This window comes from Pseudophryne corroboree, unplaced genomic scaffold (genome assembly GCF_028390025.1).
Source record: "Pseudophryne corroboree isolate aPseCor3 unplaced genomic scaffold, aPseCor3.hap2 scaffold_2152, whole genome shotgun sequence".
In the NCBI taxonomy this organism is placed as follows: domain Eukaryota; kingdom Metazoa; phylum Chordata; class Amphibia; order Anura; family Myobatrachidae; genus Pseudophryne; species Pseudophryne corroboree.
Genome location: NW_026968797.1, coordinates 1 through 15,450, shown reverse-complemented (window position 1 = coordinate 15,450; position 15,450 = coordinate 1). Strand labels below are relative to the sequence as shown.

The window sequence follows — 15,450 nt, the reverse complement described above, 5'->3', positions numbered from 1 at the left end:
TTCATGCCCAAAACAGCGTTGGGCCAGGCAAAATACAACTGCGTCATATGTAAGTGACCACCCTCTGTTGTTTTTGGGGGTCAAATTTGTGGCCCAAGACTGGTTAACCCTTGCAAAACTACAGCTACTTATTCAAAATGGTAAAATATGGTGTGTGTGCCCACTTTGCCAGTGTACTGTATTTCATGCCCAAAACAGCGTTGGGCCAAGCAAAATACAACTGCGTCATATGTAAGTGACCACCCTCTGTTGATTTCAGGTGTCAGATTTGTGGCCCAAGACTGGTTAACCCTTGCAAAACTACAGCTACTTATTCAAAATGGTAAAATATGGTGTGTGTGCCCACTTTGCCAGTGTATTTCATGCCCAAAACAGCGTTGGGCCAGGCAAAATACAACTGCGTCATATGTAAGTGACCACTATCTGTTGTTTTTGGGGGTCAAATTTGTGGCCCAAGACTAGTTAACCCTTGCTAAACTACAGCTACTTATTCAAAATGGCAAAATATGGTGTGTGTGCCCACTTTGCCAGTGTATTTCATGCCCAAAACAGCGTTGGGCCAAGCAAAATACAACTGCGTCATATGTAAGTGACCACCCTCTGTTGATTTCAGGTGTCAGATTTGTGGCCCAAGACTGGTTAACCCTTGAAAAACTACAGCTACTTATTCAAAATGGTAAAATATGGTGTGTGTGCCCACTTTGCCAGTGTATTTCATGCCCAAAACAGCGTTGGGCCAAGCAAAATACAACTGCGTCATATGTAAGTGACCACCCTCTGTTGTTTTTGGGGGTCAAATTTGTGGCCCAAGACTAGTTAACCCTTGCTAAACTACAGCTACTTATTCAAAATGGCAAAATATGGTGTGTGCCCACTTTGCCAGTATATTTCATGCTCAAAACAGCGTTGGGCCAGGCAAAATACAACTGCGTCATATATAAGTGACCACCCTCTGTTGTTTTTGGGGGTCAAATTTGTGGCCCAAGACTAGTTAACCCTTGCTAAACTACAGCTACTTATTCAAAATGGCAAAATATGGTGTGTGTGCCCACTTTGCCAGTATATTTCATGCCCAAAACAGCGTTGGGCCAAGCAAAATACAACTGCGTCACATGTAAGTGACCACCCTCTGTTGATTTCAGGTGTCAGATTTGTGGCCCAAGACTGGTTAATCCTTGCAAAACTACAGCTACTTATTCAAAATGGTAAAATATGGTGTGTGTGCCCACTTTGCCAGTGTATTTCATGCCCAAAACAGCGTTGGGCCAAACAAAATACAAGTGGGTGATATGTAAGTGACCACCCTCTGCTGATTTCAGGGGTCAAATTTGTGGCCCAAGACTAGTTAACCCTTGCAAAACTACAGCTACTTATTCAAAATGGCAAAATATGCTGTGTGTGCCCACTTTGCCAGTGTATTTCATGCCCAAAACAGCGTTGGGCCAAACAAAATACAAGTGGGTGATATGTAAGTGACCACCCTCTGCTGATTTCATGTGTCAAATTTGTGGCCCAAGACTAGTTAACCCTTGCAAAACCACAGCTACTTATTCAAAATAGCAATTTATAAAATGGTGTTTATGCCCACTTTGCCTGTGTATTTCATGCCCAAAACAGCGTTGGTCCAAACAAAATACAAGTGGGTGATATGTAAGTGACCACCCTCTGCTGATTTCAGGGGTCAAATTTGTGGCCCAAGACTAGTTAACCCTTGCAAAACTACAGCTACTTATTCAAAATGGCAAAATATGGTGTGTGTGCCCACTTTGCCAGTGTATTTCATGCCCAAAACAGCGTTGGGCCAGGCAAAATACAAGTGGGTCACATGCAAGTGACCACTCTCTGTTGATTTCAGGTGTCAAATTTGTGGCCCAAGACTAGTTAACCCTTGCAAAACTACAGCTACTTATTCAAAATAGCAATTTATAAAATGGTGTTTATGCCCACTTTGCCAGTGTATTTCATGCCCAAAACAGCATTGGGCCAAGCAAAATACAAGTGGGTGATATGTAAGTGACCACCCTCTGTTGATTTCAGGGGTAAAATTTGTGGCCCAAGACTAGTTAACCCTTGCAAAACTACAGCTACTTATTCAAAATGGCAAAATATGGTGTGTGTGCCCATTTTGCCAGTGTATTTCATGCCCAAAACAGCGTTGGGCCAAACAAAATACAAGTGGGTGATATGTAAGTGACCACCCTCTGCTGATTTCAGGGGTCAAATTTGTGGCCCAAGACTAGTTAACCCTTGCAAAACTACAGCTACTTATTCAAAATGGCAAAATATGCTGTGTGTGCCCACTTTGCCAGTGTATTTCATGCCCAAAACAGCGTTGGGCCAAACAAAATACAAGTGGGTGATATGTAAGTGACCACCCTCTGCTGATTTCATGTGTCAAATTTGTGGCCCAAGACTAGTTAACCCTTGCAAAACCACAGCTACTTATTCAAAATAGCAATTTATAAAATGGTGTTTATGCCCACTTTGCCAGTGTATTTCATGCCCAAAACAGCATTGGGCCAGGCAAAATACAAGTGGGTCACATGCAAGTGACCACTCTCTGTTGATTTCAGGTGTCAAATTTGTGGCCCAAGACTAGTTAACCCTTGCAAAACTACAGCTACTTATTCAAAATAGCAATTTATAAAATGGTGTTTATGCCCACTTTGCCAGTGTATTTCATGCCCAAAACAGCATTGGGCCAAGCAAAATACAAGTGGGTGATATGTAAGTGACCACCCTCTGTTGATTTCAGGGGTAAAATTTGTGGCCCAAGACTAGTTAACCCTTGCAAAACTACAGCTACTTATTCAAAATGGCAAAATATGGTGTGTGTGCCCATTTTGCCAGTGTATTTCATGCCCAAAACAGCGTTGGGCCAAACAAAATACAAGTGGGTGATATGTAAGTGACCACCCTCTGCTGATTTCAGGGGTCAAATTTGTGGCCCAAGACTAGTTAACCCTTGCAAAACTACAGCTACTTATTCAAAATGGTAAAATATGGTGTGTGTGCCCACTTTGCCAGTGTATTTCATGCCCAAAACAGCGTTGGGCCAGGCAAAATACAACTGCGTCATATGTAAGTGACCACCCTCTGTTGTTTTTGGGGGTCAAATTTGTGGCCCAAGACTGGTTAACCCTTGCAAAACTACAGCTACTTATTCAAAATGGTAAAATATGGTGTGTGTGCCCACTTTGCCAGTGTACTGTATTTCATGCCCAAAACAGCGTTGGGCCAAGCAAAATACAACTGCGTCATATGTAAGTGACCACCCTCTGTTGATTTCAGGTGTCAGATTTGTGGCCCAAGACTGGTTAACCCTTGCAAAACTACAGCTACTTATTCAAAATGGTAAAATATGGTGTGTGTGCCCACTTTGCCAGTGTATTTCATGCCCAAAACAGCGTTGGGCCAGGCAAAATACAACTGCGTCATATGTAAGTGACCACTATCTGTTGTTTTTGGGGGTCAAATTTGTGGCCCAAGACTAGTTAACCCTTGCTAAACTACAGCTACTTATTCAAAATGGCAAAATATGGTGTGTGTGCCCACTTTGCCAGTGTATTTCATGCCCAAAACAGCGTTGGGCCAAGCAAAATACAACTGCGTCATATGTAAGTGACCACCCTCTGTTGATTTCAGGTGTCAGATTTGTGGCCCAAGACTGGTTAACCCTTGAAAAACTACAGCTACTTATTCAAAATGGTAAAATATGGTGTGTGTGCCCACTTTGCCAGTGTATTTCATGCCCAAAACAGCGTTGGGCCAAGCAAAATACAACTGCGTCATATGTAAGTGACCACCCTCTGTTGTTTTTGGGGGTCAAATTTGTGGCCCAAGACTAGTTAACCCTTGCTAAACTACAGCTACTTATTCAAAATGGCAAAATATGGTGTGTGCCCACTTTGCCAGTATATTTCATGCTCAAAACAGCGTTGGGCCAGGCAAAATACAACTGCGTCATATATAAGTGACCACCCTCTGTTGTTTTTGGGGGTCAAATTTGTGGCCCAAGACTAGTTAACCCTTGCTAAACTACAGCTACTTATTCAAAATGGCAAAATATGGTATGTGTGCCCACTTTGCCAGTATATTTCATGCCCAAAACAGCGTTGGGCCAAGCAAAATACAACTGCGTCACATGTAAGTGACCACCCTCTGTTGATTTCAGGTGTCAGATTTGTGGCCCAAGACTGGTTAATCCTTGCAAAACTACAGCTACTTATTCAAAATGGTAAAATATGGTGTGTGTGCCCACTTTGCCAGTGTATTTCATGCCCAAAACAGCGTTGGGCCAAGCAAAATACAAGTGGGTCATATGTAAGTGACCACCCTCTGTTGATTTCAGGTGTCAAATTTGTGGCCCAAGACTGGTTAACCCTTGCAAAACTACAGCTACTTATTCAAAATGGTAAAATATGGTGTGTGTGCCCACTTTGCCAGTGTATTTCGTGGCCAAAACAGCGTTGGGCCAGGCAAAATACAACTGCGTCATATGTAAGTGACCACCCTCTGTTGTTTTTGGGGGTCAAATTTGTGGCCCAAGACTAGTTAACCCTTGCTAAACTACAGCTACTTATTCAAAATGGCAAAATATGGTGTGTGTGCCCGCTTTGCCAGTGTATTTCATGCCCAAAACAGCGTTGGGCCAAGCAAAATACAACTGCGTCATATGTAAGTGACCACCCTCTGTTGTTTTTGGGGGTCAAATTTGTGGCCCAAGACTAGTTAACCCTTGCTAAACTACAGCTACTTATTCAAAATGGCAAAATATGGTGTGTGTGCCCACTTTGCCAGTGTATTTCATGCCCAAAACAGCGTTGGGCCAAGCAAAATACAAGTGGGTCATATGTAACTGATCACCCTTTGTTGATTTCAGGTGTCAAATTTGTGGCCCAAGACTAGTTAACCCTTGCAAAACTACAGCTACTTATTGAAAATGGCAAAATATGGTGTGTGTGCCCACTTTGCCAGTGTATTTCATGCCCAAAACAGCGTTGGGCCAAGCAAAATACAACTGCGTCATATGTAAGTGACCACCCTCTGTTGTTTTTGGGGGTCAAATTTGTGGCCCAAGACTAGTTAACCCTTGCTAAACTACAGCTACTTATTCAAAATGGCAAAATATGGTGTGTGCCCACTTTGCCAGTATATTTCATGCTCAAAACAGCGTTGGGCCAGGCAAAATACAACTGCGTCATATATAAGTGACCACCCTCTGTTGTTTTTGGGGGTCAAATTTGTGGCCCAAGACTAGTTAACCCTTGCTAAACTACAGCTACTTATTCAAAATGGCAAAATATGGTGTGTGTGCCCACTTTGCCAGTATATTTCATGCCCAAAAGAGCGTTGGGCCAAGCAAAATACAACTGCGACACATGTAAGTGACCACCCTCTGTTGATTTCAGGTGTCAGATTTGTGGCCCAAGACTGGTTAACCCTTGCAAAACTACAGCTACTTATTCAAAATGGTAAAATATGGTGTGTGTGCCCACTTTGCCAGTGTATTTCATGCCCGAAACAGCGTTGGGCCAAACAAAATACAAGTGGGTGATATGTAAGTGACCACCCTCTGCTGATTTCAGGGGTCAAATTTGTGGCCCAAGACTAGTTAACCCTTGCAAAACTACAGCTGCTTATTCAAAATGGCAAAATATGGTGTGTGTGCCCACTTTGCCAGTGTATTGTATGCCCAAAACAGCGTTGGGCCAAGCAAAATACAAGTGGGTCATATGTAAGTGACCACCCTCTGTTGATTTCAGGGGTCAAATTTGTGGCCCAAGACTAGTTAACCCTTGCAAAACTACAGCTACTTATTCAAAATGGCAATTTATAAAATGGTGTCTATGCCCACTTTGCCAGTGTATTTCATGCCCAAAACAGCGTTGGGCCAAGCAAAATACAAGTGGGTCATATGTAAGTGACCACCCTCTGTTGATTTCAGTTGTCAAATTTGTGGCCCAAGACTGGTTAACCCTTGCAAAACTACAGCTACTTATTCAAAATAGCAAATCATGGTGTGTGTGCCCACTTTGCCAGTGTATTTCATGCCCAAAACAGCGTTGAGCCAGGAAAAATACAAGTGGGTCACATGCAAGTGACCACCCTCTGTTGTTTTTGCGGGTCAAATGTGTGGCCCAAGACTGGTTAACCCTTGCAAAACTACAGCTACTTATTCAAAATGGTAAGATATGGTGTGTGTGCCCACTTTGCCAGTGTACTGTATTTCATGCACAAAACAGCGTTGGGCCAAGCAAAATACAACTGCGTCATATGTAAGTGACCACCCTCTGTTGATTTCAGGTGTCAGATTTGTGGCCCAAGACTGGTTAACCCTTGCAAAACTACAGCTACTTATTCAAAATGGTAAAATATGGTGTGTGTGCCCACTTTGCCAGTGTATTTCATGCCCAAAACAGCGTTGGGCCAGGCAAAATACAACTGCGTCATATGTAAGTGACCACCCTCTGTTGTTTTTGGGGGTCAAATTTGTGGCCCAAGACTAGTTAACCCTTGCTAAACTACAGCTACTTATTCAAAATGGCAAAATATGGTGTGTGTGCCCATTTTGCCAGTGTATTTCATGCCCAAAACAGCGTTGGGCCAAGCAAAATACAACTGCGTCATATGTAAGTGACCACCCTCTGTTGATTTCAGGTGTCAGATTTGTGGCCCAAGACTGGTTAACCCTTGAAAAACTACAGCTACTTATTCAAAATGGTAAAATATGGTGTGTGTGCCCACTTTGCCAGTGTATTTCATGCCCAAAACAGCGTTGGGCCAAGCAAAATACAACTGCGTCATATGTAAGTGACCACCCTCTGTTGTTTTTGGGGGTCAAATTTGTGGCCCAAGACTAGTTAACCCTTGCTAAACTACAGCTACTTATTCAAAATGGCAAAATATGGTGTGTGTGCCCATTTTGCCAGTGTATTTCATGCCCAAAACAGCGTTGGGCCAAGCAAAATACAACTGCGTCATATGTAAGTGACCACCCTCTGTTGATTTCAGGTGTCAGATTTGTGGCCCAAGACTGGTTAACCCTTGAAAAACTACAGCTACTTATTCAAAATGGTAAAATATGGTGTGTGTGCCCACTTTGCCAGTGTATTTCATGCCCAAAACAGCGTTGGGCCAAGCAAAATACAACTGCGTCATATGTAAGTGACCACCCTCTGTTGTTTTTGGGGGTCAAATTTGTGGCCCAAGACTAGTTAACCCTTGCTAAACTACAGCTACTTATTCAAAATGGCAAAATATGGTGTGTGCCCACTTTGCCAGTATATTTCATGCTCAAAACAGCGTTGGGCCAGGCAAATTACAACTGCGTCATATATAAGTGACCACCCTCTGTTGTTTTTGGGGGTCAAATTTGTGGCCCAAGACTAGTTAACCCTTGCTAAACTACAGCTACTTATTCAAAATGGCAAAATATGGTGTGTGTGCCCACTTTGCCAGTATATTTCATGCCCAAAACAGCATTGGGCCAAGCAAAATACAACTGCGTCACATGTAAGTGACCACCCTCTGTTGATTTCAGGTGTCAGATTTGTGGCCCAAGACTGGTTAACCCTTGCAAAACTACAGCTACTTATTCAAAATGGTAAAATATGGTGTGTGTGCCCACTTTGCCAGTGTATTTCATGCCCAAAACAGTGTTGGGCCAGGCAAAATACAAGTGGGTCACATGCAAGGGACCCTACTCTGTTGATTTCAGGTGTCAAATTTGTGACAGAAGACTCATTAACCCTTGCGAAACTGAATGATCTGAATAAGAAGCTGGAGTTCGAATAAGAAGTGAATAAGAAGCTGGAGCTTGAATAAGAAGTGAATAAGAAGCTGGCCGAATAAGAAGCTAACTTCAGCCTCGTCTAAACCAGCTGAAGCATAAGTTACACAATGGTGTTTAATTGGACGGATACCACCTCCTTTAGCTCTGCCCAGGCTCCTCGTAGTTAGTAGCCACTAAGCTCACGGCCTATATCCCTTAATTACCCGCACCTTCCTTCCAGCTTGCCGCTGCCCTGGAACAGTGGCGGGAGCCTCCTCAATTCAGCGTGCAGTCAGGGCACAGGGGGCTACTAGTCTTCACCATGAAAGGTTAGAGTTGATCAAGTGTAAGGGAACGTTTTAATAAGGCTCCATGAGCACTTTTCTATGGAAGTAAATGCCTGTAAGGCGGCTCTTTATAGAGTCCTCTACCGAGGAACTTGCCCTACACATCTAGTACCTCCCTTAATGAATCTGGGGGTCAAGCATTTAGCCGTGCAGCTCCGATTCTATGGAACTCACATCCCCGCATAGCTCGAGAGGCCCCCGCTCTAGAATCTTTCATACACACTCATCACTCTCTAAATGTCCATTTAGTATCTCCTGCATAGCTTCCCTGCGCTCCACGGTTTCTGTGCTGTATTGTATTAATTTAATTTGTTTAGCGCTATAAGTCCTATTGCAGAAAGAACATTATGGAAATAACATTGTTATGTCTGCGCTCTACTGCTTGTTACACGCAAGGGTCTGATTTACTTCCCGTCAGAAGCACAACGCCAAGTACGATACTCGCACCTATCCCGCTAAACAGCGGGCTACTTACTCCCACATGTACAGCATATCATGAATCAGCTCTTTGGGGTCAGGGTGGGTGGCTCTGAAAAGAGCCTTTGTGTTGCGGGGACAAGTATCTAGCAGTGAAATCACTTGCTCTTAGCTGGTTTGTGGCTCTCGGTCTTCTTGGGCAGCAGCACGGCCTGGATGTTGGGCAGAACGCCTCCCTGGGCGATGGTCACCCCACCGAGCAGTTTATTGAGCTCTTCGTCGTTGCGCACAGCCAGCTGCAGGTGGCGGGGGATGATGCGGGTCTTCTTGTTGTCGCGGGCGGCGTTTCCGGCAAGCTCAAGAATCTCAGCCGTCAGGTACTCCAGTACTGCGGCCAGATACACCGGGGCACCGGCTCCCACACGCTCCGCATAGTTTCCCTTCCTCAGCAGACGGTGAACTCGACCGACTGGGAACTGGAGACCGGCCCGGGATGAGCGAGTCTTTGCCTTAGCACGGGTCTTGCCGCCTTGTTTCCCTCTTCCAGACATGCTTGCGAGGTTCAATGAGATAAAAGAGTCTCTCTTTCAACAGAAACACTGAGAGAAATGTCTCTAAAACACCGCCCTCCTCTTACATATATACTCAGAAGCGACATGCTGCTTGCTCTGTGATTGGTCTGCTTACAAGCTAAACAATGCAGCTCAACTTCATCCACAGACCAATCCGCAAAAAGAAGAGTGGGGTTACGATGCCTACCAGTGTCACATGACACTTCTACCCAATAGTGTAGCTTGCATTGGTGATGCCTCGTTTGCATAAGCTGCCTATAAATAAAACAGATGTGTGAGATGACCGCACAGATTTTCTACATTGTGTCGAAGAGATCCTAAAGAATGCCTGATCCAGCAAAGTCTGCTCCGGCGCCTAAGAAAGGCTCTAAGAAAGCGGTGACCAAGACCCAGAAGAAGGATGGGAAGAAGCGTAGGAAGAGCAGGAAGGAGAGTTACGCCATTTACGTCTACAAGGTGCTGAAGCAGGTGCACCCTGACACCGGCATCTCCTCCAAGGCTATGGGCATCATGAACTCCTTTGTCAATGACATCTTTGAGCGCATTGCTGGGGAAGCTTCTCGCCTGGCTCATTACAACAAGCGCTCGACCATCACCTCCCGGGAGATCCAGACCGCCGTACGCTTGCTGCTGCCGGGAGAGCTGGCCAAGCACGCCGTGTCCGAGGGCACCAAGGCTGTTACCAAGTACACCAGCGCCAAGTAATCACCCCCTTCTCTGACCCACATCAACACAAAGGCTCTTCTAAGAGCCACCCACCTCCTCTCTAATCGGGCTGAAACTATGATGGGTATTATATGTGCTACTTGCAAATCTGCCTTATTGTATCTCCGCTTCCATGAACTGTATATTCACTTCCAAACTAAAGCGGGGTCATATAGTCATCATATTACAGATGTCAGCATTAGTGCTTACATAAAGCAATCCATAGAGCAGTGACTGCCCGTGTAGCTGCTGCAGAACTAGAGAATTATTGTATCTTATTCCAATGTTACAAAGTATCAGTAGATTGTAGCAATTGGTCCCGTTGTTCGTATCACTTTGAATCTCCTATAAACACAGTTGCTAAAAGGTTGTTTGTCTTTCAAGATGCCCTGTGTAGAATGCTATTGTTACTGTATCACTGCACGTGTAACACCGGGATCCAATCTCCGGTATCACTGCAGGTATATTGCACCGAATCCATTATAAGACATCAGGTTCCGTTTAGCTGCATTTAATGAAAGGAGATCTTTATGATCGCACAATACAATGCTGGCTTAGGTACACGTGCCAGCTGTGCTCCCTATAGTAACAGAGATACAGGGGGTGGCTGAGCAGCAGTGTTCCGGAGCGGGACTGGCTGAGTGCAGTATCAGCGGCGCTCATTATTACAGGGAGAAGAGAGACCGAAGCGCAGAGCTGACACTCAGACCGAGCCCGGGACAGACGTTACACTGACCAGCCAGAAGCGGCATGTCATTGGAGTGATTTTGTTTTGTCCCGCCGAAATCTGTTCGACTCATTGGTCCATTTTGAATTTTCATCCTCCAATCCCAATGAGGTTGTGCAAGTCACTTATTATATACCTATTATTTATCTGGACAATATATAATAATGGATATTAAAACGGTTAAATTCTAAATGTTTTTTTTTTTTACTTCAATAAAAATAAGTCTATGAACAACAGTGTGCTAAATAAAGAAATCTATTATATAAAATAAATTATAGTGCAGTGCTAATAAATATATATATATATATATATATATTTATTATACTTTATGCTGTCCTATATTTATGACATTTCATTTTTTCTGATTTGCTATTTCTCAGTCGTCATCTATATCATCTGTTATGAGCCTTATATCAAATGTTGGGACGTTGATAAGAATGGGACTCAGTATGGATAATATTACATTGTATCTTAGGTTGAATATTATGTTGTACCAAGTACAGGAATTGTATGGGAAAAAAGATCTTAGCTAAGTGTAACTTTATATTGCGTATACATCTTATGCCCCTAATCTGATGGTAAGGCAGTGACTTTTTAACATCTAATTATAGCCATGACTCCGCCTCTCAAAGTGCTCAGTCACCCATCAGGTCCGCTTACCTCTTTCTAAAGAGCAACCGAAAATGGGTTGCCTCATATTTCTTTGTCGTTAGCTATTGAATAATGTCTGGAAGAGGTAAAGGAGGTAAGGGGCTCGGAAAAGGAGGCGCTAAGCGCCATAGGAAGGTGCTGCGGGACAACATCCAGGGCATCACCAAGCCTGCCATCCGCCGCCTTGCCCGGAGAGGAGGCGTGAAGCGTATCTCCGGCCTCATCTACGAGGAGACCCGCGGGGTGCTGAAGGTGTTTCTGGAGAACGTGATCCGGGACGCCGTCACCTACACCGAGCACGCCAAGAGGAAGACGGTCACCGCTATGGATGTGGTCTATGCTCTCAAGCGCCAGGGCCGCACTCTGTATGGCTTCGGAGGCTAAACACCGAGGCGCATCTAATACCATCACCCGCACACAAAGGCCCTTTTCAGGGCCGCCCATCTCTTCTACGAAAGATCTGTAACCCAACGTCTCTGTGTAGTGCTGTACTCTGACTATAAGCCGGGTCCTAGTACTTAATCGTTCCCTCACATTAGGCACACCGCTAGTGGTTGCTGTCTTTATTTGGAGTGATGATGAAAGGACCGGGCCAGTATTTTAGTGAGCTTATGCCCAAGCTGGCCACTACTAATGTGTAATGTTTATGAATTCTTGCAGTGGGTGAGACGTGAGTAGATTTGTCCTAGAGGTACCGCCATGATCCTTTGTTTCGAAGATGGCACAACACACTGTCGGTGGCTGACTAGTTCTAAGCTGTTGGACACAAGTTTTTTTTATGAAGGACAAACTAAGTATTCACTAGGAAATCCATGTTCTCTTACAGCTTAGCTTATCGGCGGAGTTTTTGAAAAATGTAACCGCTCTTCTTTAAACCAATCGGTGGAGGGGGACATGCTTACTTCTACCAATCAGCGCAGCTCAGCTTATATGCAAATTTGATGAAAGCAGCCAGGTTACATAATTCATTTTTTGGGGGGACAATGCCTGGGAGAGGTAAGGGGCTCGGGAAAGGAGGCACCAAGCGCTGCAGGACTACATATCATCCAGGGCACCACACAGCCTGCCACCCGCCGCCTAGTCCATAGAGGGGTCCTGCAGGCTTTGAACGTTAATTAACTAATTTAAGGGTCTCCTACATTAATCCAGAAACGAGCTATAGGAACAGGCTGTATTTTCAAGGGAGGCATTTTTTTTTTGTAGCAAACAATTATACCTTGTCCGGGTACCTCGCAGTCTGTACATCACCGGGAATGGCGTGCAGAACACGCGGTGCTGTTCCTTACACCAGACTGTACGACCAAGTACACATAAAACAACCATTCAGCTACTACGGGCGGCTGGAGATAGAAGAACCCGACACTTTAGTGTATACGTTCCCGATCTATCTGCAGATTTAACAGATAACTGCATTTAGTCCCGCTCCCCTGCATATCCCACTTATGCAGTGACTGCATGGGGCAGAGTAGATGGGCCAAGTGGTCCATATCCTGCTATCAAGAGCTATGTTTCTAGGACTGATGTGTAAGGGACAAACTAGATATTTCTGCCACATGTAGCGACTTCTTCACTACAGTTTTTATTTAGTCCCCCAATAGATCACATCGTGCGCCTACAGCTCTGCCGCGACAGGGTGGGTGGCTCTGAAAAGAGCCTTTGGGGGATAACAAGGAAGAGAGGCTGCGGCTTTACAATCACTTCTTGGCCGCAGCTTTCTTAGGCTTAGCTGCCTTCTTGGCCGGGCTTTTTGTGGCTTTTGGCTTCGCTGCCTTCTTGGCCGGACTCTTGGCAGCTTTGGGCTTCGCCGCCTTCTTGGCGGGACTCTTGGCCGCCTTCTTAGGCTTCACGGCTATAGGCTTCTTTGGGCTTTTGGCAGCAGCCGCTGTAGCGGGTTTCTTCACCTTTTTCGGGGTCTTGGCTGCACTCGGAGCCTTCTTGGGCTTCTTCGGGGATTTGGCCACTTTCTTCGCTGCAGGTTTCTTGGGCTTCAGGGACTTCTGGGCGGCCTTCTTGCTTTCCACTTGTTTCTTATTGAGCTTGAAGGAGCCGGAAGCGCCGGTACCTTTCACCTGGGTGAGAGTTCCTTTGGTCACTAATCCTTTCACCCCCACTTTGATGCGGCTGTTGTTCCTCTCCACATCGTAGCCTCCGGCAGCCAGAGCCTTCTTCAGGGCGGCAAGAGAAACCCCGCTGCGCTCTTTAGAGGCGGCCACGGCTTTTACGATCAGCTCGGAGACGCTGGGTCCAGAAGACTTGCCGCTCTTCTTTGCTCTTCCAGCAGCTTTCTTCGGCTGCCTCTTCTTTTTGGCTGCGACCTCTGATGGAGGAACAGCGGCGGCGACGGGGGGCAGTTTCCGCCATGTTTGCAGAACTTAACTTTAATCAATAATACTACAACGCCCGGTGTTGACTCACGTCTTTTATATACACTGCCGGCTGTGCTGTGATTGGCTGCCGAGAGTGAGGTGTTCTGTGCTCCCATTGGCGGAATGAGCAGCCGTGTAAACTCTTCCCTGTCTGAGTGTACGGGGGAATCTGCTCTCACCTTGTGTTTCCCTAGCGCAGAAAAACAGTCTTTTATAGGGCATGAGGTGAGCGGCGAGCTGGCTCTCTGCACCACACCAGTACTCCAAGGTCTCCCCTAACCCTTTACTGTCATTGCTAGCCTATGCGCTGTGAAGAGTGCCGGGAATAGCCCCTGTCAGCTCACCTAGACCAGGCATGATCTGGCTGGCGTGTAATACATCTTTTCTGCGAAGCGAAAAATGTCTCATCGGGCACTTTTCTCTCCTCCAGGCACTACACCGAACAAAGGTGGCTGGGGCATAATCAGTGCAGAGGATGCCGCATTTTGAAAGACATAAAGGTGATGTGTGGGATGCTGTACACCCGGATGGATAGCACAGGCAGGTTGCCCCACAAGGTATTGGCACTCCTGTCTGGGAACTCTAGTTACTTTGACTAAATAAATAAAAGAAAGATATCTGGCGTGCATAATCAGCTTCAGAATAATCATGCCGGCCTGAGATTCTCCATGTCCTGAAAAATGCTGGTGGCGTTTTCTCCACATGTTCTTATAATGATCCATATAGACATTGATGCATATCTATGCATCTTAAGTGTGTCAGTAGGTGGGCTATGGGGTCCCGTTCCCATTGATAGGAGACTGATATTTTTAAAAGAGGACATGGGAGCAATAGGGTGAGACCATAGGAATAAAGGGTACAATATCTGGAGACGGGAGAAATAAGGAGACGAGGAGTGGGAGATCAGAGGAGCAAAAGGAACAACAGAGGGAATCGGTATGAATAGTGATACAAATAAAAGGAGACAGTAATAATATGGAGAATAATAAGGGTACAGAGGGAAAAATGGAGAGGCAGAAATATGGGGATACATAAGGGGACCTCTAAGGGTAGTGGCAGGTGGAAGGAATGGATGAAAGGAAGAGAAACAGGGGGAAAATAAAGGTGAATGGGTAAAGATGGCAACAGGAAACAAACGGGGAGATGGGAGAGACAAGGGGAAAATCGGGGGAGACGTGATGGAACACGGGGGAGGAAAAGGAAGAACAAATAGGAGAAGATAGGAAGATATTGAAGAATTATATGCTCACAATAGTTATGCGGAATAAAATTTAAATGACGTAGCTTGTTAAAAAATAACTAGCTGAGAGGAGAGGATCGACATTGAGGAATGGAAGGCAAATGGAGATGGAAGCGGGTTCTTGAAAAATACCGATGACTACTAACTGGAGGGCGTGTGCCAGCAGCAAGTACCATCCAGGTCTCACTCTCTTCCCCAACCCATGATTGCATGCTGGAGTTGTGATCTAGAGCAGAGGTTCTCAAACTCGGTCCTCAGGACCCCACACAGTGCATGTTTTGCAGGTAACCCAGCAGGTGCACAGGTGTATTAATTACTCACTGACACATTTTAAAAGGTATACAGGTGGAGTTAATTATTTCACTTGGGATATTGTGAGGAAACTTGCAAAACATGCACCGTGTGGGGTCCTGAGGACCGAGTTTGAGAACCTGTGATCTAGAGCATTGAGAGTCTCCAGAGCAGGTAGGGAGAACACGGAGCTAGACCTGGGCCACTACTAGGGATTTCTGGGGCCCCAAGGATGGTAGAAACAAAATAGAAATAAAAGCTGACCCATAAAAATATTTTTTTTTCAATACTTTTAATGTTTATTTTTTTCAAGAACATGTAAAATGGATATAAAAACAAATAAATATATCTGCATAAAGA

At 45.1% G+C, this 15,450-nt stretch overlaps 3 protein-coding genes and 1 pseudogene across 3 annotated transcripts; 2 read left to right on the top strand and 2 right to left on the bottom strand.

Moving 5' to 3' along the window:
• The window catches only part of LOC135006686 (uncharacterized), a 48,597-nt pseudogene extending 36,960 nt beyond the window's left edge, over nt 1-11,637 (top strand).
• LOC135006679 (histone H2A type 1-like) lies at nt 8,644-9,174 on the bottom strand. The gene has a single exon (XM_063952043.1). The coding sequence runs from the start codon at nt 9,087-9,089 to the stop codon at nt 8,697-8,699; it is 393 nt and encodes a 130-aa protein (XP_063808113.1). The 5' UTR covers nt 9,090-9,174; the 3' UTR covers nt 8,644-8,696.
• LOC135006681 (histone H2B 1.1-like) lies at nt 9,377-9,866 on the top strand. Its single transcript, XM_063952045.1, has one exon. It carries the CDS (start codon nt 9,435-9,437, stop codon nt 9,813-9,815), a length of 381 nt encoding a protein of 126 aa, XP_063808115.1. The 5' UTR covers nt 9,377-9,434; the 3' UTR covers nt 9,816-9,866.
• A 1,250-nt stretch (nt 11,638-12,887) lies between the features above and the next one.
• Nucleotides 12,888-13,564, bottom strand: LOC135006685 (histone H1C-like; the record flags this gene model as incomplete). The annotated part of the gene is made up of 1 exon (XM_063952048.1): nt 12,888-13,564. A coding segment is annotated over one exon (677 nt), but the record flags the coding sequence as incomplete, so codon positions are not given.
• Between the last annotated feature and the right edge of the window lie 1,886 nt (nt 13,565-15,450).

What these genes read in the sequence shown, in the direction of transcription:
- LOC135006679 (XM_063952043.1), bottom strand. Translation starts at nt 9,089, where the DNA reads ATGTCTGGAAGAGGGAAACAAGGCGGCAAGACCCGTGCTAAGGCAAAG.
- LOC135006681 (XM_063952045.1), top strand. Translation starts at nt 9,435, where the DNA reads ATGCCTGATCCAGCAAAGTCTGCTCCGGCGCCTAAGAAAGGCTCTAAG.